Source organism: Oncorhynchus keta, chromosome 13 (assembly GCF_023373465.1).
Source record: "Oncorhynchus keta strain PuntledgeMale-10-30-2019 chromosome 13, Oket_V2, whole genome shotgun sequence".
NCBI lineage: Eukaryota > Metazoa > Chordata > Actinopteri > Salmoniformes > Salmonidae > Oncorhynchus > Oncorhynchus keta.
The window spans coordinates 44,301,766-44,327,627 of record NC_068433.1 but is presented as its reverse complement, the minus strand read 5'-3'; the positions used below and the strand labels follow the sequence as shown (position 1 = coordinate 44,327,627).

The 25,862-nt window shown below is 44.8% G+C and overlaps 2 protein-coding genes across 8 annotated transcripts in view; one reads left to right on the top strand and one right to left on the bottom strand.

The window, feature by feature from the left end:
- The window catches only part of cep83 (centrosomal protein 83), an 8,680-nt gene extending 4,511 nt beyond the window's left edge, over positions 1-4,169 (top strand). For all 5 annotated transcript variants that reach the window (XM_035784345.2, XM_035784346.2, XM_035784350.2 and 2 more), the window contains exons 9-16: positions 40-184; positions 480-629; positions 734-809; positions 938-1,095; positions 1,268-1,397; positions 1,511-1,614; positions 1,691-1,886; positions 3,539-4,169. In XM_035784345.2, the coding sequence (XP_035640238.1) occupies positions 40-184; positions 480-629; positions 734-809; positions 938-1,095; positions 1,268-1,397; positions 1,511-1,614; positions 1,691-1,886; positions 3,539-3,667 (1,088 nt within the window). In that variant the 3' untranslated portion in view covers positions 3,668-4,169. The remainder of the gene's footprint in view (positions 1-39; positions 185-479; positions 630-733; positions 810-937; positions 1,096-1,267; positions 1,398-1,510; positions 1,615-1,690; positions 1,887-3,538) is intronic.
- On the bottom strand, positions 3,768-25,862 carry LOC118392392 (plexin-C1-like). Of its 3 annotated transcripts, none has more exons than XM_052460253.1 (30): positions 24,675-25,862; positions 24,370-24,540; positions 23,657-23,791; positions 23,473-23,567; positions 21,777-22,057; positions 21,581-21,683; positions 21,234-21,321; positions 20,740-20,778; positions 19,617-19,750; positions 19,217-19,393; positions 18,528-18,630; positions 18,149-18,328; positions 17,853-18,023; positions 17,626-17,728; positions 17,344-17,445; positions 17,022-17,125; positions 16,844-16,885; positions 16,587-16,699; positions 16,177-16,375; positions 14,862-15,008; positions 14,042-14,210; positions 13,789-13,889; positions 10,995-11,067; positions 10,179-10,213; positions 10,002-10,097; positions 9,545-9,708; positions 8,116-8,263; positions 5,324-5,464; positions 5,168-5,242; positions 3,768-4,647 (listed from the first exon to the last, which is right to left on the bottom strand). In XM_052460253.1, exons 1-30 carry the CDS (start codon positions 25,638-25,640, stop codon positions 4,543-4,545), a joined length of 4,560 nt encoding a protein of 1,519 aa, XP_052316213.1. In that variant the 5' UTR covers positions 25,641-25,862; the 3' UTR covers positions 3,768-4,542. The 3 variants fall into 3 exon arrangements, with proteins under 3 accessions (XP_052316213.1, XP_052316214.1, XP_052316212.1); XM_052460254.1 differs by having other exon boundaries at positions 16,587-16,693; XM_052460252.1 differs by having other exon boundaries at positions 16,587-16,711; positions 24,675-25,861.

The following is a 25,862-nucleotide window of genomic DNA, read 5'->3' as shown; positions in this document are numbered from 1 at the left end:
TCTCCTTCACCCCCCTTTCCTTTCTTCTCTGGCTGTCAGGTATGCAGTCTGATGTGGAGGTGTTGAAGGGGACGGTGGAGAGACAGAAGGAGGTGCTGGCTGAGAGGGAGAGGGAACTCGTCCGGAGGGTGCAGGCTGCTCGCGAGGAAGAGTTCCACAAAACAGCTATCGTCCACGAGGAGAAGTTAGGATCTATCTCTCTCACAGACACACTGTCTCACATACACGCCGTCTCAGATTACTTTGTTGAAATTGTGTGCATCGATCATGTGTGTATAATGTGTGTGTCACAGGAGGTTGGTGTCACCTTAATTGGGGAGGGTGGGCTCGTGGTAATGGCTGGTGCGGAATGGTATTAAACACATGGTTTCCCTTCGTTTGATGCCATTCCATTTGCTCCGTTCCAGCCATTTTATGAGCCGTGCTCCCCTCAGCAGCCTCCACTGGTGTGCTTGTGTATATAATGTGTGTGTGTTCAGGTTGGTGCTGGAGGATCGTCTGGCTGAGCTGGAGCAGCAGAGGGCGCTACAGGATGCTGCTGGCCACACCCAGAAAGAGGAGTGGGAGGAGCGTCTCCGTGGCGCCCAGCTGGGGGAGGAGTCTGCCCGTAAGGAATTGCAGATCCTAAGGTTAGTAAGAGGTGTGCTGCTTTACCTGTGCATAGTGTGCATTACTAATATATTTCACATAAGTGTGTGTGTGTTAATGACCCTGTGTGTGTTGCGTGTGTCAGGACTAAACTGCAGCAGCAGGGCTCTCAGCTGGAGGAACTGCAGACACAGAAGACAGATAATGCTGATCTGAGACGGGTACTAAGCTGCCTGTGGCTCAGCGGCTGACTGACATTCAGTTTGTATTGCCCTTTCAACATTGATTGGCTGATGTAAATGTCTAAACAACATTGAGTTGACCACGTACCTGTCCCTCCCTCTCACAGCAGAACCAGGAGCTGGGGGTGCAGCTGGGTACGTTGTCCCACGCCGAGGCTGAGCTTCTGGAGACCAACCAGCGTCTGAGGGACACCCTGGAGAGGGCCCGGGAGGACTTGAGGAGCGCCCGCTCACAAGCTGAGCGGACCCAACACGAAGCCGAGAGGTACACTGCATCACCTTTATACAGTGGTCTGTATACTGTATAGATATGCTGAGTATGAGGCAGAATGGAACAGTTAGAAATTATACTGTTGGAACCATCAAGTGGTTTCTATTTCTAACCTTCCTCTTTCTCCCTCTCACCTATTTCTTTGTTCTCTTCCCTTTCTCTGCAGGTTGGTGGAGGAGCGTCGTGTGGAGTGGTTAGAGGAGAAACACAAACTACAGGAGAGGGATGCAGAGCTGCAGGAGAAGTACGGCCAGGCCAAGGAGAAACTTCAGAGGGCCGCGCTGGCACAGAAAAAGGTACCTGCCCCCCCCCCCATCCTCCTCTTCTATCTTCCTTTCACTGCAATCTTTACCTCTCTTCCTTTGCTCCTCTGACTTCGTTTTCTGATGTCTCTCTCTCTCTGTCCCAGAGGAAAAACATGACAGAGAACAAGGAGAAGAGATACCAGGACAGGATCCAACTACTGGAGGCTAAGATGGCAGAGCTGGAGCTCCAGACCAGCTCAGCCAAGAAGTATGTATATTTTCTTAGTGTGTGTATGTTAATTACTGTGTGTGTTTTTAAGACTAGTATGTGTGTTCCTCCCCAGGCGTCCTTCCTACACCGAAGAGCATGCCCTCCTTAACAGACGACTGAAGGAACTGCAGCGCCGACACAGCGAGTTCCGACGCCTCCTATTGGGCAACCAGGTGACCTCTGCCACAGGCCCTGCCCTCATGACCTCCACCACCGGCACAGGACTTGGCCCGGTCCTCGTACCCGAGTCTGAGGGGCCTAGTCTTCATGTGAGTACACTGAAGCCAGATACCTTCTCATATACCTCATCACTGGTGTTCACAGATCAAGGACAGTATCCATAAAGAGTCTCGGAGTGGGAGTGCAGATCTAGGATCAGTTTTACTTTCAGATCATGATGAATAAGATTATGTGGACAGGGGTGGGGGGGGTTCTGGTCCTAGCTAGGTGAGAGCATCCTGTCAGGCTGTTTCATCGCCTGGTACGGCAATCGCACTGTCCGCAAGGGTGGTGCAGTCAGCCACACGCATCACCTGGGGCACACTACCTACCCTCCAGGACATCTATAGCACCCAGTGTCACAGGAAGGCCAAGAAGATCATGGACCTCAGCCACCAGAGCCATGGCCTGTTCACCCTTCTAACATCTAGAAGGTGGAGATGGTACAGGTGCATCAAAGCTGGGACAGAGTGACTGAGAAACCGCTTCTATCTCCAGGGCATCAGACTGTTAAATAGCAATCACTAGCCGGCCTCCGCCCAGTACCCTGCCCTGAAGCTCAGTCACTATTAGTAGCCGGCCTCCGCCCAGTACCCTGCCCTGAAGCTCAGTCACTATTACTAGCCGGCCTCCGCCCAGTACCCTGCCCTGAAGCTCAGTCACTATTACTAGCCGGCCTCCGCCCAGTACCCTGCCCTGAAGCTCAGTCACTATTACTAGCCGGCCTCCGCCCAGTACCCTGCCCTGCCCTGAAGCTCAGTCACTATTACTAGCCGGCCTCCGCCCAGTACCCTGCCCTGCCCTGAAGCTCAGTCACTATAACTAGCCGGCCTCTGCCCAGTACCCTGCCCTGACGCTCAGTCACTATAACTAGCCGGCTACCATCCGGTACTCTACCCTGCCCTGAAGCTCAGTCACTATTACTAGCCGGCCTCCGCCCAGTACCCTGCCCTGAAGCTCAGTCACTATTACTAGCCGGCCTCCGCCCAGTACCCTGCCCTGCCCTGAAGCTCAGTCACTATTACTAGCCGGCCTCCGCCCAGTACCCTGCCCTGAAGCTCAGTCACTATAACTAGCCGGCTACCACCCGGTACCCTGCCCTGAACCTTAAAGGCGCTGCATGGTCATTCCGACATCTGCGTTGGCCATGCAGCATTTAGGTGATATGTCCTCTGCAGAAGTCAGGGCATTCATACTACTAATGCTTCGCTGCACATAACTGTTGTCAAGGAAGTGAGTTTATGTTTATACAGGACCTCCCGCCAACTAATCATGTCAATGCAGAGCTATACGGAGCCCTCCGCATTGTTACAACATTTGAGAGGCGCACGGCGATGTGGTACAGAGCTCAATCTGCCCACTGGGGGCTCCGCAATTTCGTCACACCATCCATACGGCGCCTCCGACCACATTTTCGGGTCAAGCATAAATTGGCTCTTAGTTAGCAGAATAATTTAACACTGGTCACTTTAATGTTTACATACTGTTTTACTCACATTGTTTATACTTTTAGTCATGGCTCATTTTTGTCTATTCTTCTGGATTATGTGTGTACTACTGCACAGTTTGAGCTAGAAACACAAGCATTTGGCTGAACCTGCGATAACCTCTGTTTACGTGACCAACAAACGTAGAGGTCACTCCATCTCTTTCTGTCCCTCCTCATCCTCTTTCTCCCCACCCCTCGCTCTCTCTCTCTCAGGAGGAGCAGCACCAGAGAGAGTTATCACTGCTGCGTCGGAGGCTGGAGGAGTTAGCCTGTACGCAGCAGCAGCAGATGGAGGAACTGGGACAGGAACAGGGGCTCTGGCCTGCACGACTCTCTCCCTGAACTCTGACCTCTCTGACCCCCAGAGAGTGAGCATGTAGGATTTATTACTCCCTAAAAGTGATGTTTGGTAATATTCTAATTTAATCAGTGACATCTCAAATATTTTGTGAAAAACAGTTTGATTTTATTGGCACAAAAGATGTCAAATGAAAAGAGAACTACATGGATTCAATGTTTACATTCCTTGTTGAATAACAGTATTCTAGTCCTTCCATGCCTTGGCTGTTGATGCCTATGTAAATAATGATTTCAATGGCCAACCAATGACTTCCTCAGTTTTAATTGACTGTTGTGAGATTTGTATCAAATGTTTACGCTAAGACCATCACTCTAAAACTTTAAAAGCGTGATAGTCCCAAAGGCATTTGTATAAAAAAAAAAAAAAAAAAGGTTGGTTTCATGGATCTAAAGAGCTGTGACTTGCACAACATTTATACAAAAAAAATTGTACTGTTATTTCAAGATGCATTTGCAATTCATACAAATACATGTTTATGCTTTACTGATGTTGTGTACATATTTGTTGTTGTGAGCTTTACTTGTGTGAACCATTAACACTAGAACTGCTGAACTCTTCTTTAGTCTTTCAGTTTTGGTTGAGGAAACAAAAGTCCCAGCTTCAGAATAAGAGTATATTCACTGCTTCTGGGTAAATGTCTGTCTGGAATGTGACCTGCTAATTCCTGCCATCATTTGGTTCATCCCAGTAATCTGAAAAGCCTCCCGATTTTTTTTCTTTTTATTTTTTTTTTCTTCTTGAATTGTAAATCCCTGTGTCTCCTGACATATTCCATCTTAGAATCACAAAGCAGGGTGGGCACCGGTACTTAGAGCAGCTTTCTGGCCTTCAGCACGTCGAAGTGGAGGGGGTGAGCTCAGTTCCAGGAGCAGCTCTTGAGGCTGTCAAACAGGCTCTTCACATGCTGCAGTTGCTCTTTCAACTCCACGGGGGCGCCGTTCTGATCCAGCTTCAGTTTAATCTGCCAGGGAAACACCACACACACACCCAATTGTTTTCACAAGCAGAGGGAGGGGAGGGGAGGGGGGGGCCAGCTCGTGTCCATAAACTTCAGACCTCAGCCAGTAGCAATATGCCACAATGGGGATTATCATTCCACACAATCTAGGCAAATTTAAACTAAATATTTGGCATAGGTATGGCCAGCTGCCATTGTGGAGCTCAAAACAGTCCTTAGATCATTACAAAATGAAGAACTGAAAACAGCCTGACCCCCCCCCTACCCCACAGAGAAGTGGTATAGGCTATGCTCTGCCTTGACACTCCAGTTATTTCATTTCCCAAGACCTGGGCTTTGTGCCAGTCGGCTTTACAGTTACACAGTGATCATATCATGTTGGCCTGAACAACATATTTTTCAAGATGTTTAGTCCTGGTTGAAGTGATTAGACGGTGCAGGGGAAGTGTGAAGGTTATGGGAAAAATCATGAATGCCAATTAAGGGGAGATTACTAAAGGTGGGAGTGAAAAAGACAGTTTACCTCATCAAAGTACAGCTGCATGTATTTGTAGAGTTCACGGAGGGCAGCAGATTCATTGAATTCATTTTCATGTTTCTAAAGAAACAAATATACATTTCATGTCCTTAAAGCACAATATCAAAATTAATTAGAAAACAACCACTAGACGGGAGGTACCTTTGACTCCTTATGCAGGAACTCTTTGAACTCAGAGCTGCTGATTGGTGGCTGGTCCCTGACCTGCTTGTAGTAAGCCCTTACTTCCTGCTTGTACTGGGAGATATCTTTGGCATAGAGCAGTTTATTGGTTGGGTCATGCTGGAACAGAGAGAGGGTAGAAGAGTCATGTCAAATCTAGGTGATAGGTGTGCTTACATTTGAGCTTCTAGCATTGTCAATGCCAGGTATTCTAAGAGGCCTGCAAGTTATGAGACCAAGTCTGTGGCTTGCATTTTGTTTTACATCTATGGGCTCGATTCAAGGTAGAGCTGTCAAATCCATAGGCAGCTACTGGCATTATACCTATCGATGCTAGTGCTGAGCGTTTAACTGACATGGAATTTTTCTTTTTTTTAAAACAACTAATGGATTGACGTCGGTTAATTTGAATTCCATTTTTGTTCGTTCGTTTTTTCTGTGAGCTCAATGCGCAGTTTCTTTAGCGATAAATCAGATCAAGCCTGGACTGTGCGATGTAGTAGGGAGTTGTAGTTTCCAACAAGCCAATATTCTACATACTGCAAAAAAAACATGGTAATTAACTACAATGACCATAATCCATTGTGCTTTACTTGGCCTGTCTGTGTAGTCAGTGCAAACATAGAAAGGGAGAGAAGAGACAAGCAATGTTGCCTCAAATTCTTTGGGTCACTGAAATGTTAGGTCTTGTGAGTGGAAACTTGAAAGTTGCCTCATTCTTTGCAACTTTCCGATGCGCGTTTTTTTGTGAACATTGAGGCTGTATCCTTACAGTTCGACAATAGCTAATAGGCTAATTGAGCATAATGTAGGCCTACCAACAAAGCCAATGGAGAAAATCCCATAACGTTTTCACACGGAAATAGCTTTTGATTTCTATGATGTATCCTAATATGTGGTGTTCAATGCAGGCCTACATTGCATGAGATTTCTTTTAAACATTATTTTACATTATGAAGGGCTTGACATGAATGATTTTTTATTTGGTCTGTGACACTATGGAACAAATAGGGGACTGTAAATTGTATGTTGCAAGAAACATCTTTGCAAAATAGCATGTACAAAATACCATACAGAGAATTAGAATGTAGGCTACCCCGCTGACTATTCAAGCCTGTCTCAACATACAACACTGCCCCTTTAATTAAGACAAGCTTTTTACCTGACTTGCTTTTCAAAGATGGCTTGAAATGTAGACCACCATTTTTTGTGCTCTTGTAAGAAGCGGAACCTCCACATTGCCGACCTATAACTAGGGTAACAACTCGCAAACGAGCAAAGAATATCAACAAATGTTCACATGAGCAGCTCTGAACTGATCTGAAAAGCACGTTCATTCACTAGCAGGTGATTGAAAGAACCCTAGTGGGCTACCCACCAATAGAATTCTATTGAAAGACCCCTAGTGGGCTACCCACCAATAGAATTCTATTGAAAGACCCCTAGTGGGCTACCCACCAATAGAATTCTACTCCGTTGCGCTCTGCCTACAACAAAATCACAGCCTCAAATCTTGCAAAGTTAGATTTGTTTCGTTGCATTGAAAAGGGTCTGATATAATGTTGATTCAATCACAGAAAAACATTGATCTATATAGTGCAAACTAATGGGGTGAACTCAGTGAAGTTCAATCTCTTGCATCTCTGCGCGGCCTGACATTTCTTCTGTGTGGCAGGCCTGGAGGAGGTGCGGGCCTAGCTTGTGCAGTTTAGAGGGAACACTTGAGGTATCTCTACCTGAAAATACATGATCTAAGTGGATCAGTTGAGAGGGAACATTGGAGACAAGACGCTACCTGAAAATACATGATCTAAGTGATTGATAGTTGGTGTTCAGCAGTCATAAAGGTATGCCTTATTTACTTTGAAGAACTACTAAATAGTGATTTTTGTCAGACCGCATAGGCAGCAACTCTATAGAGATGAGATGACTTCGAATGAAATAATGAAGTCATCAAATGTATTAAACAACTGAAATATTGTGAATTAATGATGGTTAATAAGTGTTAAGCAGTAAGGGGCAGTCACTACCATCATGGGACTTTTAATAATAGTTTTTTTCTGTGTTACAGCATTCAACCCACATAGAGCATTTCATGTTTAAATATATTTGAAATTGAAAACTGATAATCGAATCGAAACTACCTCGAAAAGCACTATTCACTAATGGCCTTGACTCACTGACCAGCAGAGTCCTCAGTAGGCAACCATGCCCAGTAGCTGGCACCTAGGTTCAAACCTACATCCCTGTCCTTAGGTGGCGAGATTCTTGCACCAGAGCCACAAACTCCTTAACATTTATTACACTTCTCTTTGTAAATTTGACAGTTGCAGAAACATACAAGAATTTAGGCTTGAACCTACACCCGCTTGGCTGCTAGGCAGGGATTTAACCATTGGACCACATTCTCCTTCACATTCTTTACCCAGCTCTTTGTATATTTGACATAGAGAATTGTGTAAATGTACACAAAAACACAAGAAATTAACTTTGAACCTAAAACATCTCAGGTCCAAAGCAGGAATTTAACTTTTTCTACTCTTCGTATAAATGACATTGAGGCTTGTGGAAACGTACACAAACGCACAAGAGATTTGAACAACCAACCTTTCTGTGTTACATGTCTCCTAGTACATTTTACATTGAAAGTTGTGTGAACCACCAACTCTTTTTGCATATTTGATATTGAGATTTGCAGAAACGTACACAAAAGCACAAGAGATGAGGTGTGTTAGTCATTATATTCTGCGACGTCTCGGTCATGTCCCCACCTTGCCCAACTGTTTCTCAGCCAGGGAGAAGGAGTCCATGAAGGCCTGGGCAATGACGGACAGACAGCCGTCCAGAGGCGGGGTCTTCTCCATGTCGAACACAAACTGGGGGTTCTTCAGGATGTTCACCCAGAACCGCAGGGGCAGGCTGGGAAGGAGCAGGACAGAGGGCCAGTCAAACATTCTATTACTATCCCAATACAGTGAGTAGTGGATTGAGTATGAGTGAGTAAATACAACACATTGATTGGACATGAGGAAAGACATTAAGAAAGATGGATTCTACTATAAACATACTCAAATAGGTGTACCCTCAGGGTCATATTCATTAGGCACCAAATGGAAGAAAACACTGAAAAATGGAGGGACTACTTGAACTTAATCATAAAAATAAAATGCTCATATTCGTTTTCCATTGCAAAATGTCTTGCTACAGTGTGACCTCATGAGTATTGTTATTTGTATTTTATTAAACCTTTATTTAACTAGACAAGTCAGTTAAGAACCAATTCTTATTTACAATGACGGCCTACCAAAAGGCAAAAGGTCTCCTGTGGGGACGAGGGCTGGGATTACAAATAAAAAATATAGGACAACACACACATCACGACAAGAGAGACAGCACAAATCGACATAAAGTAAGACCTAAGACAACAACATAGCAAGGCAGCAACACAAGACAACACAGCATGGTAGCAACAGGACAACATGGTAGCAACACAATATGGTAGAAGCACAAAACATGGTACAAACATTATTGGGCACGGAGAACAGCACAAAGGGCAAGAAGTTAGAGACAACAATACATCACGCAAAGCAGCCACAGCTGTCAATAAGAGTGTGCATGATTGAGCCTTTGAATAAAGAGATTGAGGTAAAGCTGTCCAGTTTGAGTGTTTGTTGCAGCTCGCTCCACTCGCTAGCTGCAGCAAACTGAAAAGAGGTGGTGGAGGTGTTAAGAACAAGGTTAAGGGTAGAGAAAGCTTGTCAGACACTAAGAAAGCTTTGTTGTAGAGCATTTAACACAAAATACAGGGAGGGGCCAGCTGAGTTTAAGACTGTATCATCTGCATATAAATGGATGAGAGAGCTTCCTACTGCCTGAGCTATGTTGTTGATGTAAATTGAGAAGAGCGTGGGGCCTAGGATTGAGCCTTGGGGTACTCCCTTGGTGACAGGCAGTGGCTGAGGCAGAAGATTTTCTGACTTTATACTCTGCACTCTTTGAGAGAGGGGAAGTTAGCAAATCAGGCCAAAGACCTCTCAGAGACACCAATACTCATTAGCGGCCCATAAGAATGGAATCGTCTACCGTATCAAAAGCCTTGGCCAAGTCAAGAACATTGCTTCGAATCAAGGGCAATTGTGACATCATTGATGACCTTTAAGGTTGCAGTGACACATCCATATGACCCAGATGAACACATACCTGTTGGTTTTCCAGATGTGTAGTACATCCTGGTCACTGATCCTCTTGCTCTCTCCCTGGGCATCCAGGAAGTCAAAGAAGTACTTGATGGCAGGCGGGGTTTTGAGGTTAGGGGTTCCCCAGATCGTTCTGAACAGGTTTTCCACAAACGAATGCACAGCCACCTGAGAAAGGAGGAAGTGGAGGGCATATGGTCATATATAATGTCCCTTACACTGAAACTGCAATGACAGCTCCAAGCAAGTCACTTTAGTACCTATCCATGTTTTTTTTTAAAGCAATGTTCAAAAGGGAAATGAGAAAAGGGAACTGTTACAGTCACTATATATGCTTGATCTCACATAACTGAAGAATCTAGATTTCCATCTTTCAGTTAACCATTTATCAGACCACAGTGGCAGGTTGAAAGGGGTTGGTTTGACAGGTCAGGATGTAAGTTAACAGTGAGTTTTCTTGCCTTGGTGGAGAGCAGCTTGGTGAGGTACACTTCCTTCAGTTTCAGCTTCTTCCTCTCCGGGTTCTTCTTTTGGTCCTGGTCAATGTCAGGATCAATCTGGGGTCAAAGAGCACCATTAATCAATCATATCAAACGCAAAACAGTGACATCAAATTCAGAGGTCATGTTGGCACTTACCAGATGGAAGTACTTTGTGGAGTAGTTCTGATCGTCTGTGACAAATACACAACAACAGGTCACCATGGATGACTAAATAGCAGACAATTGTGCTAAATAGCTTCCTGGTTTCTGTTCGTGTTTTATATAAGCTGAAACAGTTAAGTGGTTTTGCATCTCACTTGTGTTTCACATCTGCCATATAACAACATTAGAAAGATGGGGAGGGTAAATGTGGAGCAAAACATGTCTACTTTAAACTCAACTTTTACTGAGGAATGTTTGTTTTGTTGATTATTGTTTTTTATTTGTGTATTTCTTTTGGGCCCATGCTGTCTTGATTGAGTAATTGTTTGCACCAGGGCTCCCTTGTAAAAGAGACCTTGGTCTCAATGGGACTCCACCCTGACAAAATAAAAGTTTCAATAAACAAATACAATAAATAAAAGATGGACTTTGACAAAGCGAATCGCAAAAGTTACTCTGTGCCCACGTGTGTGGTAGTGATGAGCATTAACTATGAGCATGCCTTTGTGTGTGTGTGAATACTGTTCGTGTGTACTTTGTGTGTAGTGTACTCTAGGCATCCCCCCCCCCTCACACACACACACACACACACACACACACATACGTTTGTGTGTGTGTGAATACTGTTTGTGTGTACTCTGTGTGTAGTGTACTCTAGGCATCCCCCCTCACACACACACACACACACACACACACACACACTAATTTCCTGTATAATACAGTGTGAGGCGAAGTGTACAAGATCCACATCTCTAGGAGCTATGGAGGCATATTGTACTGTAGCATGGCAATCTCTGTTGACACCCTTACCTTTCAGGCTGCTCTGAGGACTCAGACTGGGATGGGTCTTAGAGAGCACTTTGATGGACGCTCCATCCGGTACCTGTAGACACACACTGAGTTAGAAGGTCGATAAATGCTTGCTGAGTTACAAGCTTCTCAACCAGCTGGTAGACCTAAAATACAGTAATGTTCTACAGTGAGACTAATAAAGAGTACAGGAGTTCTAATCTATTTGTGATCTGGTTTGGCCTTGTGACACAGGCAGCTCAGTCCTACCAGCCAGGCTGCCTTGAATTGGAGCTAATACTGCTTGTCAGTAGCCTTAAAAATCAGGCTGCAGAATGAGAGCAGCAGAGCAGTACACTGTACTTAGTACTCTGTGTCACGCCCTGACCTTAGAGAGCCTTTTTATGTCTCTATTTGGCTTGGTCAGGGTGTGATTTGGGGTGGGCATTCTATGTTTTTGTTTTCTATGATTTTGTATTTCTATGTTTTGGCCGGTATGGTTCTCAATCAGGGACAGCTGTTTATCGTTGTCTCTGATTGGAAACCATACTTAGGTAGCCCTTTCCCTCATTTCTGTGTGGGAAGTTGTCGTTGTTTGTGGCACATAGCCCTTAAGCTTCAAGGTTTTTTTTTTTTTTTTTTTTGGGGGGGGTTTTGTAGGTGTCATCCTAATAAAAAGGAATATGTACGCTCACCACGCTGCACCTTGGTCTTCTTCCAGCATCGGCCGTGACACTCTGATTCAATGTCAAGGATGTTCTAGTCTAGTGAGACCCTCTACTTATAAGATACCTGACAGATTTGTGCATGTGGTTTGGTGACATTAAGCAACAATTTGACAACCCAATCCGTCTAGTTATTACAACTACTCAGGACTAGATTGAATCCGGATCGCGGAAGATCCGCGTTATAGCACGATTGAAATGGAAAGGTATTTTCCTATTGAGCCGACATATGCAGGATTTACAGTGAATGCAGTCTCCACAGACAAGGGAACGTTGCCTTTAAATTCCAATCGTGCAGTTCTTCAGCGGTAATGATGGAATCCAGGTATTAGCCATTGACATACAACAGCTGCCAGTGATTGGACCTTTAATCTGAAATGTTTAATGTTTAGGCCTTCAACTGCATGTAAAAAATATATACAGTGGGGCAAAAACGTATTTAGTCATCCACCAATTGTGCAAGTTCTCCCACTTAAAAAGATGAGCGAGGTCTGTAATTTCCATCATAGGTACACTTCAACTATGACAGACAAAATGAGAAAAAAAATCCAGAAAATGACATAGTAGGATTTTTAATGAATTATTTGCAAATTATGGTGGAAAATAAGTATTTGGTCAATAACAAAAGTTTATCTCAATACTTTGTTGGCAATGACAGAGGTCAAACGTTTTCTGTAAGTCTTCACAAGGTTTTCACACTCTGTTGCTGGTATTTTGGCCTATTCCTCCATGCAGATCTCCTCTAGAGCAGTGATGTTTTGGGGCTGTTGCTGGGCAACACGGACTTTCAACTCCCTCCAAAGATTTTCTATGGGGTTGAGATCTGGAGACTGGCTAGGCCACTCCAGGACCTTGAAATGCTTCTTACGAAGCCACTCCTTCGTTGCCCGGGCGGTGTGTTTGGGATCATTGTCATGCTGAAAGACCCAGCCACGTTTCATCTTCAATGCCCTTGCTGATGGAAGGAGGTTTTCACTCAAAATCTCACGATACAAGGCCCCATTTATTCTTTCTTGGTCCCTTTGCAGAAAAACAGCCCCAAAGCATGATGTTTCCACCCCCATGCTTCACAGTAGGTATGGTGTTCTTTAGATGCAACTCAGCATTCTTTGTCCTCCAAACACGACGAGTTGAGTTTTTACCAAAAAGTTATATTTTGGTTTCATCTGACCATATGACATTCTCCCAATCTTCTTCTGGATCATCCAAATGCTCTCTAGCAAACTTCAGACGGGCCTGGACATGTACTGGCTTAAGCAGGTGGACACTGCTGTCTGGCACTGCAGGATTTGAGTCCCTGGCGGCGTAGTGTGTTACTGATGGTAGGCTTTGTTACTTTGGTCCCAGCTCTCTGCAGGTCATTCACTAGGTCCCCCCGTGTGGTTCTGGGATTTTTGCTCACCGTTCTTGTGATCATTTTGACCCCACGGGGTGAGATCTTGCGTGGAACCCCAGATCGAGGGAGATTATCAGTGGTCTTGTATGTCTTCCATTTCCTAATTATTGCTCCCACAGTTGATTTCTTCAATCCAAGCTGCTTACCTATTGCAGATTCAGTCTTCCCAGCCTGGTGCAGGTCTACAATTTTGTTTCTGGTGTCCTTTGACAGCTCTTTGGTCTTGGCCGTAGTGGAGTTTGGATTGTGACTGTTTGAGGTTGTGGAAAGGTGTCTTTTATACTGATAACAAGTTCAAACGTGTGCCATTAATACAGGTAATGAGTGGAGGACAGAGGAGCCTCTTAAAGAAGAAGTTACAGGTCTGTGAGAGCCAGAAATCTTGCTTGTTTGTAGGTGACCAAATACTTATTTTCCATCATAATGTGCAAATAAATTCATAAAAAATCCTACAATGTGATTTTCTGGATTTTTTTCTCATTTTGTCTGTCATAGTTGAAGTGTACCTATGATGCAAATTACAGACCTCTCTCATCTTTTTAAGTGGGAGAACTTGCACAATTGGTGGCTGACTAAATACTTTTTTGCCCCAATGTATATATTCTCTGTCCTAGATGCTGATTTGAGATTGAGAAATATTGAACGTGAGATTAGGCTTATTTCCTGTATCAGGAATCTTGGTAGTGTTCTTAACCTTGTAGTGCTTGAGTGTGTTGAGCATGGTCACTTCTCCTAGAACCCCTGAGCTGGCATCCACCTCCTTCAGTGAGACAAACCTTCCATCCTTCTCATACTCTGCAGAGTTCAAGAAACAGAGAGAGAGAAGTCATTCCTTTGAAAGAAAGTATGATCGATCAAGATGTTTAATTTGCTTTTAGAGTCATAATTCACTCATCACTCTTCCATTCTCTCCTAATGTCTTGGACACATGAGGTACTACAACTGACCGATGTGCATCTGTCGGAGAGGGGTGTTGTAGGGGAAGCCAAACTTGGTCTTGAAGGCCAGGAGGATCTTCTCCTTGACCTGCTCCACCGTGTCACAGTCCAGAGCACTGACCTCCAGAGGCTCACTGACCTCTCCGTCTGTTCCCACAGCAAACAGCACCTGTAGCCTCTGGGATGGAGGGTGGAGGGCGCGGTCAGACAGACACACATACATCATGATGTAGGCTACTTGCATGAGGTTTGGGTTAGAAAAATAAACGTGAGATGAGATATATTCATCAGTGTGTGGCTAACCCCTGAAGCTAACCTTCATTCCCACTATCTTTCTACTTGGGTCAGGGAAACCACACAGTTAGCTAAAGCTTTAAAAAGCCACATGTCTGTGTATATCACTTGATGGACTTCATACATAAGAAACCACTGAGCAACTGTCTCAGCAGGATTACCATATGGCTCAACCTGTGCTTATAAAGACTACAGTTCGCGTCCATTTTGGCTCTGATTAATTTACTTCTAGACTCGTTTCTTTAATTTAAAAGGGTTCATCTTTCGAGTCTGAGAGACAAACTGAGAAATGTGCCAAAGCGGAGGCCATATCTACTAATAGCTTCCTAAATCAGCAATAGTTTCCCCTGTCAACATCGCATGTGAGGATCTTTGTGAGGGTAACATCACTTTCAACCCATCTACTTTTGCCCCAGCATACTGAGATATGTTTTCTAACAGACTAGCTCCTCTAACCACAACTTTTCTGGCAACAAACAAAACATAAAGGAGGAACTGCCAACTACCTCTCTCGTGTGTGTGTGTGTATGTGTACCATTGGGCTGAAGTCCTGAGCCTGCCACAGTAACCAGTCTTCGTTAAGTGTGTAAAGAGCCTTTTCTGTGACTGAGTCCACTGGGCCTTTAGACATCTGCTGGGTCAGGGCACACACCAGCAGGAAAAGGGGCTGGCCCACGCTCTCCTGTTGGGACACAACACACACAGCTCAGTTAAACACACACAAACCGGTATTCACATGTGCAATTAGGTATGACTCATTTACATGCACTCGTATGAAAAGTTACAAAATCAGACACTCATTTACATAGACACTCAAACACACGTGGAAATGTGTGAGAGAAAAATAAAAATGTACTGTGAGCTAACCATAATGACATGAAGGCTAATAAATACATACAATATGAATGAATAAGGCTTTGATAGAAGTAGAAAGAAAATAATAAATATAGACTGATATAGATAGACGGATGGACCCCGAGGAAGCCTGAGAGGCAAACGGATGGACCCCGACGAAGCCGCAGAGGCAGACCGACCGTCCCCGACGAAGCCTGAGAGGCAGACCGACCGTCCCCGACGAAGCCGTAGAGGCAGACCGACCGACCCCGACGAAGCCGTAGAGGCAGACCGACCGTCCCGACGAAGCCGTAGAGGCAGACCGACCGACGCCAACGAAGCCGTAGAGGCGAACGGATGGACCCCGACGAAGCCGTAGAGGCAGACCGACCGACCCCGACGAAGCCGTAGAGGCAGACCGACCGACCCCGACCAAGCCGTAGAGGCGAACGGATGGACCCCGACGAAGCCGTAGAGGCAGACGGACTGACCCCAAGGAAGCCGTAGAGGCAAACGGATGGACCCCGAGGAAGCCGCAGAGGCAGACCGACCGACCCCGACGAAGCCGTAGAGGCAGACCGACCGACCCCGACGAAGCCGTAGAGGCAGACCGACCGAGAGTCAGACGGACTGACCCCGAGGACGTAGAGGCAGACGGACTGACCCCGAGGAAGCCTGAGAGGCAAACGGATGGACCCCAAGGAAGCCGCAGAGGCAGACCGACCGACCCCGACGAAGCCGTAGAGGCAGACCGACCGACCCCGACCAAGCCGTAGAGGCAGACGGACTGACCCCAAGGAAGCCGTAGAGGCAAACGGATGGACCCCGAGGAAGCCGTAGAGGCAGACCGACCGACCCCGACGAAGCCGTAGAGGCAGACCGACCGACCCCGACGAAGCCGTAGAGGCAGACCGACCGACCCCGACGAAGCCGTAGAGGCAGACCGACCGACCCCGACGAAGCCGTAGAGGCAGACGGACTGACCCCGAGGAAGCCGTAGAGACAGACGGACTGACCCTGAGGAAGCCGTAGAGACAGATGGACATCCAGTTGGTGAGCAGCTTCTCTACGATGGACTCGGTACGTCGCAGCATGAGTTTGGGCTGGGAGTTACTGGGCTGCTCCATCAGAGCCCTGAGTAGTTCCTCCATCACCTGGGTCAGGTAGGGCAGGTCACCGTGGAGGGACACGGTCAGCAGGGAGGCCACCGCACACCTTGTAGGACACAACATACCTCAGACTTATGACATCACTATTACCTGCTCTAGACGCCAACCTGCTCATCCATAATGACTTAAATGACACCTAAACCATTTCTACTGTACTATATACAGTACATTAACCTTATCTGTCGTATATCCTATACCCAAACCAGCTAAGTGACACTTGGCCTAAATTGTGTCCTGTCCTGTCCTCACTGACTCACTTCTCCTTGACGTTGAAGTTCTTCTGCTCCTCCAGAGCGTGGACGAAGGAGGTGAGGAACACCTGATCCCGGATCAGTCTGGACAGGGCCTGACAGCTCTCGTCTGGCTGCACCTTCACAGCGTCCTGACCACAGGACAGATGTTAGCCACTTATGGAAATCTATTACATCCTCCGTTTCCCTTCCAGTCATTGATAAAGTCATGTTATGGCAGTCAGACGAGCATATTTCACATACGGTTTTAAATCAAATCTCACCTGGCCAATGTCTTTGATACAGGAGGTCATCACAGGTCCACCCTAATAGAAACAATAGGACGAACTATGAACATAAAAACACAACCTATCTGTCCATTTAATACAACATGTCTTATCTTAAAGCAGACTGTATTAGGTATACTGCATTGACTCTGTTCTGTGCTCTGCTCCTACGTACGTCAGGGAAGAAGATCCTGGAAGCAAAGTGCTTGTAGTCCAAGAAAGGGATGGCTCCAACGTTCTCAATTAAATCACACTTTTCCGTCTGCATATCCACAAATCCTAGAGAACAGAAGGGTAAGTAAAGGTGTTTCTTTTTGGTGTAACTATACCGTATGAACCCTATCTGTGATTTGCATGTGGGTGGTAGTCATGGGCCTTGACTCTGTTAAAATCCATGTATGATGCCAATTTGGTGCATCAGTGAGTATGAGTGTGTTTCCCTGTCTGTGTGTGATTTAAGAATATAAATCAAGGTCGGTGTGTCCACGACGACTGACCTTGTCTGATGTCATTTCTGATGTCACACTCCAGCTGATCCAGCTGCTTGTTCATTTGTGCCGCCATTTTCCTCTGTTTATTGTAGGAATACAACACCGCACCTGATCAGGACAGGACAAGAGCTTTATTCACACACACACCACCATACCTAAACCTATTCAACCAAACCAGGTCAGACCTCATTTCAGAACCAAATCTTGTGTGCCAGCTACTTGATTGGACATTTACAGTCTGTCTTGAGACACTAAGTCAAAACAAAGTTGATGAAGGTGAATACTTACCCACAATGACCACAATGATGATGGGTATAAGCACAAGGATGATTAGCAGTGAAGGTGCAGCTTGTTTTGGCAAAAGCATTTTGGTGAAGTTTCCAACTCTTATCTGAAAAACAAGCACATCATAATGCATGTTGACTGTAAAATACTATTTCCAAGGACAGTTCTGATTCGGAGTTTCCAAGAGCAATTAACAGCCTTTTTTAGATTTATCTGAATAAGAGGTTTACCCTCAGTGAATTGATGTTAAAGTTGGGAGTGTTCTTTATCTCACAGATGACAGAGTCAGTCTCGTTGCTCGTCTCGATGGTTTGCATGACACACTCTACATCCTGGTTCTCCTCCTGAACACCAAACACTAAGATCTCTTCTGTGGTGATGTTCAACTTGTCAGCCCTTTTCTGAAATAAAAATAGAAATGGAATGTGTGTGTATGAATGAATGAGAAAGAGAGAGGGAGTGTGCTACCAAAATACATATGTGTGTGTATCCGTGCCTCCATGCATGTGCATGTGTGTATGTATACCTCAATGGTGACACGCATGTCATTTCCTGTCTTGATTGCGGTGTAGCTGGTGAATTCTGGGTCGGGATGGTAGGTGAGCTGTGATGAGCAGGCCAGTGTCTGATTGGCCACTCTCAGAGACACAGTGGAGGTGACTGGCTGGTTAATGTGTTCAAAGGGAGGTGTGTGGTACCACAGATTCTAAAAACACCAACAACATGAATTAGAATACCTCAGATATTGAGGCCCCCATGACTGATTTCTGTGTTGTGTGAAGGTCAAAGTTTGGTGAGGTGTGTGTATATTAGGTTCATATTAGGTTGCTGACTGGTTACGTAAGTGGGTAAATACATGACGCTTAGTCAAGAAATCATTTAAATCAGTCTATTAAGATGCCTACCCCAGAGCTGTAGGTGGTATGGATGGTCTGAGGGGCGTGGTCATGAACAACCTCCTCCACAAACTCCAGATGGGACCCGTGGACCTTGATCTTCCTCTTCCCACTGCAGGACACATACAAAATCAACCAATCAGAGGAGGGTTGTTGGTCACACCTAGCGTGCTGATGGGAATTGTAGTCATGTCCCATCAGCATTATTTAAATAAGCCAGAGAAAGAAAAAAAAAGTTGTAACACAAAACAAAGCATTTGACAGAATAAATTAAGTAAAACTAGCTAACCAAACATGAAGAATCTGCTTTAGAGAGCTACCAAAAGCAAAAAGGGAAGCCAGTGCTGAGCAGTTGAGAGAAAGAGGGAAATGAAACATCTATTAAAACACTGTTGAATGAAGCAACTTCTGGGAAGCGGCCCACTTTCTTTTCCCATCAGACAACACCATGGCCAGTAGCCATATGTGGAAACGAGTTACAGGCATGTTTCTTAACCTCTGTATAGCTTGTGTGTGTGTGTGTGTGTGTGTGTGTGTGTGTGTGTGTGTGTGTGTGTGTGTGTGTGTGTGTGTGTGTGTGTGTGTGTGTGTGTGTGTGTGTGTGTGTGTGTGTGTGTGTGTGTGTGTGTGTGTGTGTGTGTATAACAATTCTGATCATATGTGCGTACCTATGTGGGTGTGTTTGTGTGTGTTTTTACCTAGCCCAGGTAATGCTTGGTGTTAGCCCAGTGCAGGATGGTGAGGACCCATAGGTGACAGTGGCCTTGCCCAGACAGCGACCGTCTGGCAGCACGGCACACACACTGACAGAACCTTTGTCTCCACTGGGGATGTGGAACGTCAGACTGGACCCAGTGTGGTTCCACACTGGAGACCTGACCATGTGATACACACACTAAACAGGTTAGATACACACTTTACAAAAACACAGTGGTAAGGCATTAGGTTTTCATGAATTGAGCACCAGTGGAAAAAACCCATCGAAATCATTGTTTAAAAGCATTGATTTAAATAATCCACCTTTTATGTATCTCAAAAAATGATGTTTGCATCATTAGAAAACAAATCATATTCAACCGATTGTCCACTTTGACTCACTCCTTGAGACTGCAGTTCATGTGCCCTTGGATGCGAACCTTGGTCACATGATCCAGGTTCTCTCCATTCATCAAGGCATGGTTTCTCCCATGGAAGGACAGAACACTGGGCTTTATGGAAAAGATCACTGGCTCCTGACAAACAAACAGACACAGAGACAGACACAGACAATATTTCTGATAAAGACAAGTGAAACTAAATATGTGTTTGTGGCTGTAGGCTTGGTCTTTAGTTTTGGTAATTAATGATGAGTGACAAAGTTAGAGGCATAAATATCATACCCCCGAAAAATGCTTAATATTGCTCTGTCTAACTGAATACAGTATCTTGGCATTGGTAGACATCCATTTGAGTGTCTTCATTTTGTCCTCAATCTTAGCTTTCGAGAGCGAGTGTGAGAGAGTGAGGTTTGATAAGGCCAAAGGAACTTTATGACACTTTACAAACACCAAACCCTATAAGGAACAAACAATTCCTTCACCACCAAACACACACAGCTATATTCATCACATCGAATTCAATTATTCACATTTCATTCAAACTGTGAGGAGCATGATAACAAAGTAATCCCATGAAAACATCTCAAATACAGACACTATAATGGATCTTTCGGGGTTATTAAAGTTCAGATGTTAACACTGTTTTAGCTGTTGAAATAAGTTACTGTATGTATGTATGTATGTATGTATGTATGTATGTATGTATGTATGTATGTATGTATGTATGTATGTATGTATGTATGTATGTATGTATGTATGTATGTATGTATGTATGTATGTAAGTAGCTTACGACACACGTGTGAACACATATTTGTTTTGGTAGTGTATAGGTTGTAGTGACCATATACAAGAAATCTTTGTCCTTGTCACATAACAGATGTCCTAAGCTATGTGATAGGTACTTTGCATGAAATGACTGTGAATGTCACCGTGAAAATCTCAGACCACTTCAAGTCCACTCTGTGTCACATGCAGACACACACGCAAACTTGCGCACAAAAAACCCCACATACATACGAACTTAGTTCCCTGTTCTGAGATCAAACTTCCCTATAAGGGACATAAGATCCACTGAGAGATGCTGATGAAGAGGAAAAGGCTGTGATCAGCAGGATGGACTTACAGAGTAGTTCAAACCTGACTGGCTGAGTCTGCACACGTCCTGGGGAAGGAAGTGAGAGAGGGTTGATGAACAAGATACAGGAACACACATGGTGAAGAAGTTGCGAGATGAACACCCTCAAAGACGGGGGTGTGTGTGTGTGTGTGTGTGAGAGAGAGAGAGAGAGAGAGAGAGAGAGAGAGAGAGAGAGAGAGAGAGAGAGAGAGAGAGAGAGAGAGAGAGAGAGAGAGAGAGAGAGAGAGAGAGAGAGAGAGAGAGAGAGAGAGAGAGAGAGAGAGAGAGAGAGAGAGAGAGAGAGAGAGAGAGAGAGAGAGAGAGAGAGAGAGAGAGAGAGAGAGAGAGAGAGAGAGAGAGAGAGAGAGAGAGAGAGAGAGAGAGAGAGAGAGAGAGAGAGAGAGAGAGAGAGAGAGAGAGAGAGAGAGAGAGAGAGAGAGAGAGAGAGAGAGAGAGAGAGAGAGAGAGAGAGAGAGAGAGAGAGAGAGAGAGAGAGATACCTGTATGGGGTCTGAGTTGGCAGACCTGGTTGTCCAGGAGCAGACATCATTACTCCAGCTACATCCAGCTGTCATGCACTGAGAACACCTGAGAGACACAGAGACAGGAATGAGAATACTACACTGAGTTTAATCATAAGCATGTGTACCATCTGTTACTCAGGCAAAATGTGGACTAACAAATCTATAACATACAGAAAGGCAAGTGTGTAACACAATCTGCCCAACATATCATTTAAAAGATGTATTTAGAGTAAATATTGAAGTAGGTCTAAACAAGTAGGTTGAAACATAGCTATATGATGGTGCTGAGGCGTAGCATGACAGATCTGGGATTTCTGACTGACAGGGCAGAGGTAGCTGGTCCAGTGATGTCTGAACAGTTCGTGAGCATCAGTTTCTCAGCAAAGTTCTGCTTCCCCACTCTTATCTTCACTGTGACATTCAAACCTATGTGGGAGAACACAGGGAAACAATCTCTAAGCAAGATGCTCCAATTTGTCAATGGGAAATCTACAGGAGAGTTAGAAGGTGAAAGGTTACCTTCAGCAGGAAGCTGGTCGCTGGAGAACAGGCAGGAGCATTGCGGAAAAGCTGGAGCGGGGCTTGTCCTGTCACACAGATCACCTCTTTTATTGAAGAAGTTACAGGTGAAGGTGAGACTTCCTGTCCCATTCACATTCAGGTGGACCTTGACAGTGAGTGTGATCCTCTCTCCACTGCTGCTCTTCTCCACCTGGTAAGAGACCATGTTCTGTTGTTGGGAGTCCTCAGAGATGGAGATCCAGGCTGAAGGTTGAAGGCAGTCACCCTGAAACGAACATCTAGATCACATCACATAGAGGGGTCAGGCTGAGCAGGTTTAGGGTGACACAGATAAACAGGACAGGTTTGGTGTCATTTAGAAATGTCATGTTGTTTTTAAAGAAAAGCTTTTTTTTTGGTCCATTAAAATAACATCAAATTGATCAGAAATACAGTGTAGACATTGTTAATGTCGTAAATGATTATTGTAGCTGGAAACTTCTGTTTTTTAAAACAAAAACCACCAGTCTCAACACCAACAGTGAAGAGGTGACTCCGGGATGCTGGCCTTCTAGGCAGAGTTGCAAATAAAAAGCCATATCTCAGACTGGCCAATAAAAAATACAAGATTAAGATGGGCAAAAGAACACAGACACTGGACAGAGGAACTCTGCCTAGATGGCCAGCATCCCGGAGTCACCTCTTCACTGTTGACGTTGAGACTGGAGTTTTGCGGGTACTATTTAATGAAGCTGCCAGTTGAGAACTTGTGAGGCACCTATTTCTCAAACTAGACACTAATGTACTTGTCCTCTTGCTCAGTTGTGCACCGGGGCCTCCCACTCCTCTTTCTATTCTGGTTAGAGACAGTTTGCGCTGTCCTGTGAAGTGAGTAGTACACAGCGTTGTACGAGATCTTCAGTTTCTTGTCAATTTCTCACATAGAATAGCCTTCATTTCTCAGAACAAGAATAGACTGATGAGTTTCAGAAGAAATGTCTTTGTTTCTGGCCATCTTGAGCCTGTAATCAAACCCACAAATGCTGTAGCTCCAGATACTCAACTAGTCTAAAGAAGGCCAGTTTTCAGCTGTGCTAACATAATTGCAAAAGGGTTTTCTAATCAATTAGCCTTTATAAATGATAAACTGGGATTAGCTAACAGAACGTGCCATTGGAACACTGGAGGGATGGTTGCTGATAATGGACCTCTGTACGGCTATGTAGATATTCCATTAAAAAAATCAGCCGTTTCCAGCTACAATAGTCATTTACAACATTAACAATGTCTACACTGTATTTCCGATCAATTTGATGTTATTTTAATGGACCAAAAAAAATGCTTTTCTTTCAAAAACAAGGACATTTCTAAGTGACCAAACTTTTGAACGGTAGTGTATATTCACAGGAAGTTTCATCTATAGTGCCACGTTTAATTTTAAGAAGCTTGGGTGATAGAGGAAATGCCCTTTGTTCTACCACTCTGAATTTGTAAAAATCAAGATCATATGATATTAAAAAACCTGGGCCGAGGTATGTCATTAACACAGACAAACCAACTGTCCTCATTGAATTACATTGAAATGGCTGCCACCGTTGATCTTCACAACAAGAATTAAAAAGTACATTTTAGAAAAGAAAATATGTGACATAATAAAGAAATCTCTATATAGCGTAAGTTGTAGAAGTGTGTAGTTGTGCTTCTTGTGACTGACCTTGACTCACACCAGCCACAGAAGGGGTCCTGAGCAGACCAACAGTCCTTCAGACTCTTGTGTTCACTGCACTGAGCCACAGGCACACGTACCATCTACAACAAACACACAATATTATGTCCTGGGTCCTATTTCAGAATGCTTGTACTGTATAATATTTATCTCTGTGTACAGTAGAACTTACTTGGTTCCTCAGTGCCATGTACACATGTTTGCGGTCCACTGGATCCAGGTGCATCTTGGGAAACACACGGCGGTCGTCATCTGACTTGTAGAGCACTCTGGGACAGGCAGGTTTATAGGCCTTGTCTACAGCAAGCTGACATTGGACAGAGAGAGACACTTGAATAACATCTCTCTGTAGATTGACATATAACACTCACAAACCACAATGCATAACATTGCCCTAGGAAATCCCCTATACTGCAGCTGTAAATATCAGTTGACCGCACACATTTCTCTCTGTCAAGAGTATGAATTTGGTGATGATGATACATGATAGACTAACAATCACTGATGTGTAGTGGTGACCAAACCCCTGTCTGGTTTGTTACAGTGTACTGCATGGTGGTGATATTTCTGTTAGAACCATGCAGGGGATTTGGCTGGATTATTAAAGCTTTCCAGGGACAACACTGCATAAAGGAGACTATTGTGCCTAATAAAGTTACTGCGGGGTTTCTCCAGGCTAATTTAGACCTCGGTAAAACAAAACATGCTGTTATTCTGTTGTAAGAGTATCTGTGTGTTCAAGGGAGAAATAAGGACACGAGAAGGGTGTTATGAGGCCAGTGTGTGTGTGTGTGTGTGTGTGTGTGTGTGTGTGTGTGTGTGTGCGTGCGTGCGTGCGTGCGTGCGTGCGTGTGTTAAGAGTTCTCATAACTGTGTTCCACAGACCTTGATGAGTTGTCCGTCTCCTGTCCCAATGAAGAACACCAGCCAGGAGTTGTGTCTCACTGCCAACACTGATGTCATGGAGCTGTATTTAAACACCACTGTCTCTGGGTGCAGGTCCTGGGTGGTACCGTCCTGGGTGGTACCGTCCTGGGTGGTACCCGTTGGCAATGCCTGGAACAGCATACATATCCGTGTTAAAGACAATCTCAACACATTTGCTAAGAAATTAGGGTAACGATAATGATAGTGACTTTGCTATGGTGTTGGTTATAAACCATACATAAAATCATCATCATCTCACCAACCTCTGCACAGCCTTTATAGCAGAAGTCTGGGTCATTGTATTTGAGTTGAGGCCCTGTAGAGCTGATGTTATAGATGGCCAGCACGGTGTTGATGGGGTCGCTTGTGTTACCAGACGTGAACACGCCTGCCCAGAGCACCTGCCCATGGAGCCCACCAGAACCTTGAATCACAGAGGAAGACAGGAGCTCCCGCCTCTCCGTGTTTCCACAGCATTTGAGTGTAGCACCTTGGAAGTACCTCAAAGTATTTGTTTTACTGTTCTCGCTCTTGAACCAAATAACTCGAACTTGACGCTCTTGGGGAACGTTCGAGAACACGTAGATGTGTGAATTACTCTGAAAGCCGTCCACAAACTGAAACTTCTCCTTTTGTCTGGCGTCAATATACGGAGTCGTACTCTCATCTGAATCAGAAAAGATTCCCCCATGCTGTCCTTCTAGTGTATTCCGTAGGTCAAGCAACTGATCTGAATTCGCACACGCTTTACGCACACGGCTCTGCAGCCTTCCAGTCATAATGTAGGAGTTCGTCCCGAGATCAACAATAAAGCCAATGGTTGAATCTCCAGGGTCCAATGAACCCACTTCAATATTCTCCGAATGCACAGATTTCGAGATTTCGTTGAGATCCAGTATTTCACAGTAACCGCATTTTGTGGTTCCACAGGTGATCAAGGTCTTGTTTTTGATGAATGGCAGTAAAATGTTTACCTTAAATGGATACGTTTCTTCGGAAGGAGGTACTTCTTGGTTAGGATAAACTACATTCGGAGTATCCCTCTTTATAACTTTGGTAAAATCATGGTCCAGCTGGTAGAGTCGGTCATCCGTAACGACGTATACGGAGCGGTCACTAATGGCAAAGTCGCGGACGTCTCCATCAAATGTGAGATTCTCCTGGCCCCAACCCCAGTCCACACAGGCGAGGAGAACCCCCCAGAAAACAGCCTTCATCTCGTATGTCATGTAGTCAGTCAAGCCTGAGAGAGTGCATGGTAAACTTCGTTCTGCGCCTCTGATGCCACTGTCCTACTGTGCCGAAGGCCAATAAAAGGGTTGCGTAAAAGCGCACAGTGGATGGATGCTGCAACTATGTGCTCACTTTAGGTCATTCAATTTAGTAGCGGGCGGTTATGTACTGAGACTCAGATTTCCGTGTTTAACTCTCTACTGTGATGTCGAGATTAA

Excerpts from the sequence above, each read along its gene's own strand:
- LOC118392392 (XM_052460252.1), bottom strand. The coding sequence starts at position 25,640 with ATGACATACGAGATGAAGGCTGTTTTCTGGGGGGTTCTCCTCGCCTGT. Across the intron at positions 18,329-18,527 it reads ATACCACCTACAGCTCTGGG|AATCTGTGGTACCACACACC; the intron begins GTAGGCATCTTA and ends TGGTGTTTTTAG. Across the intron at positions 9,709-10,001 it reads CCAAGCTGCTCTCCACCAAG|GTGGCTGTGCATTCGTTTGT; the intron begins GCAAGAAAACTC and ends CTCCTTTCTCAG.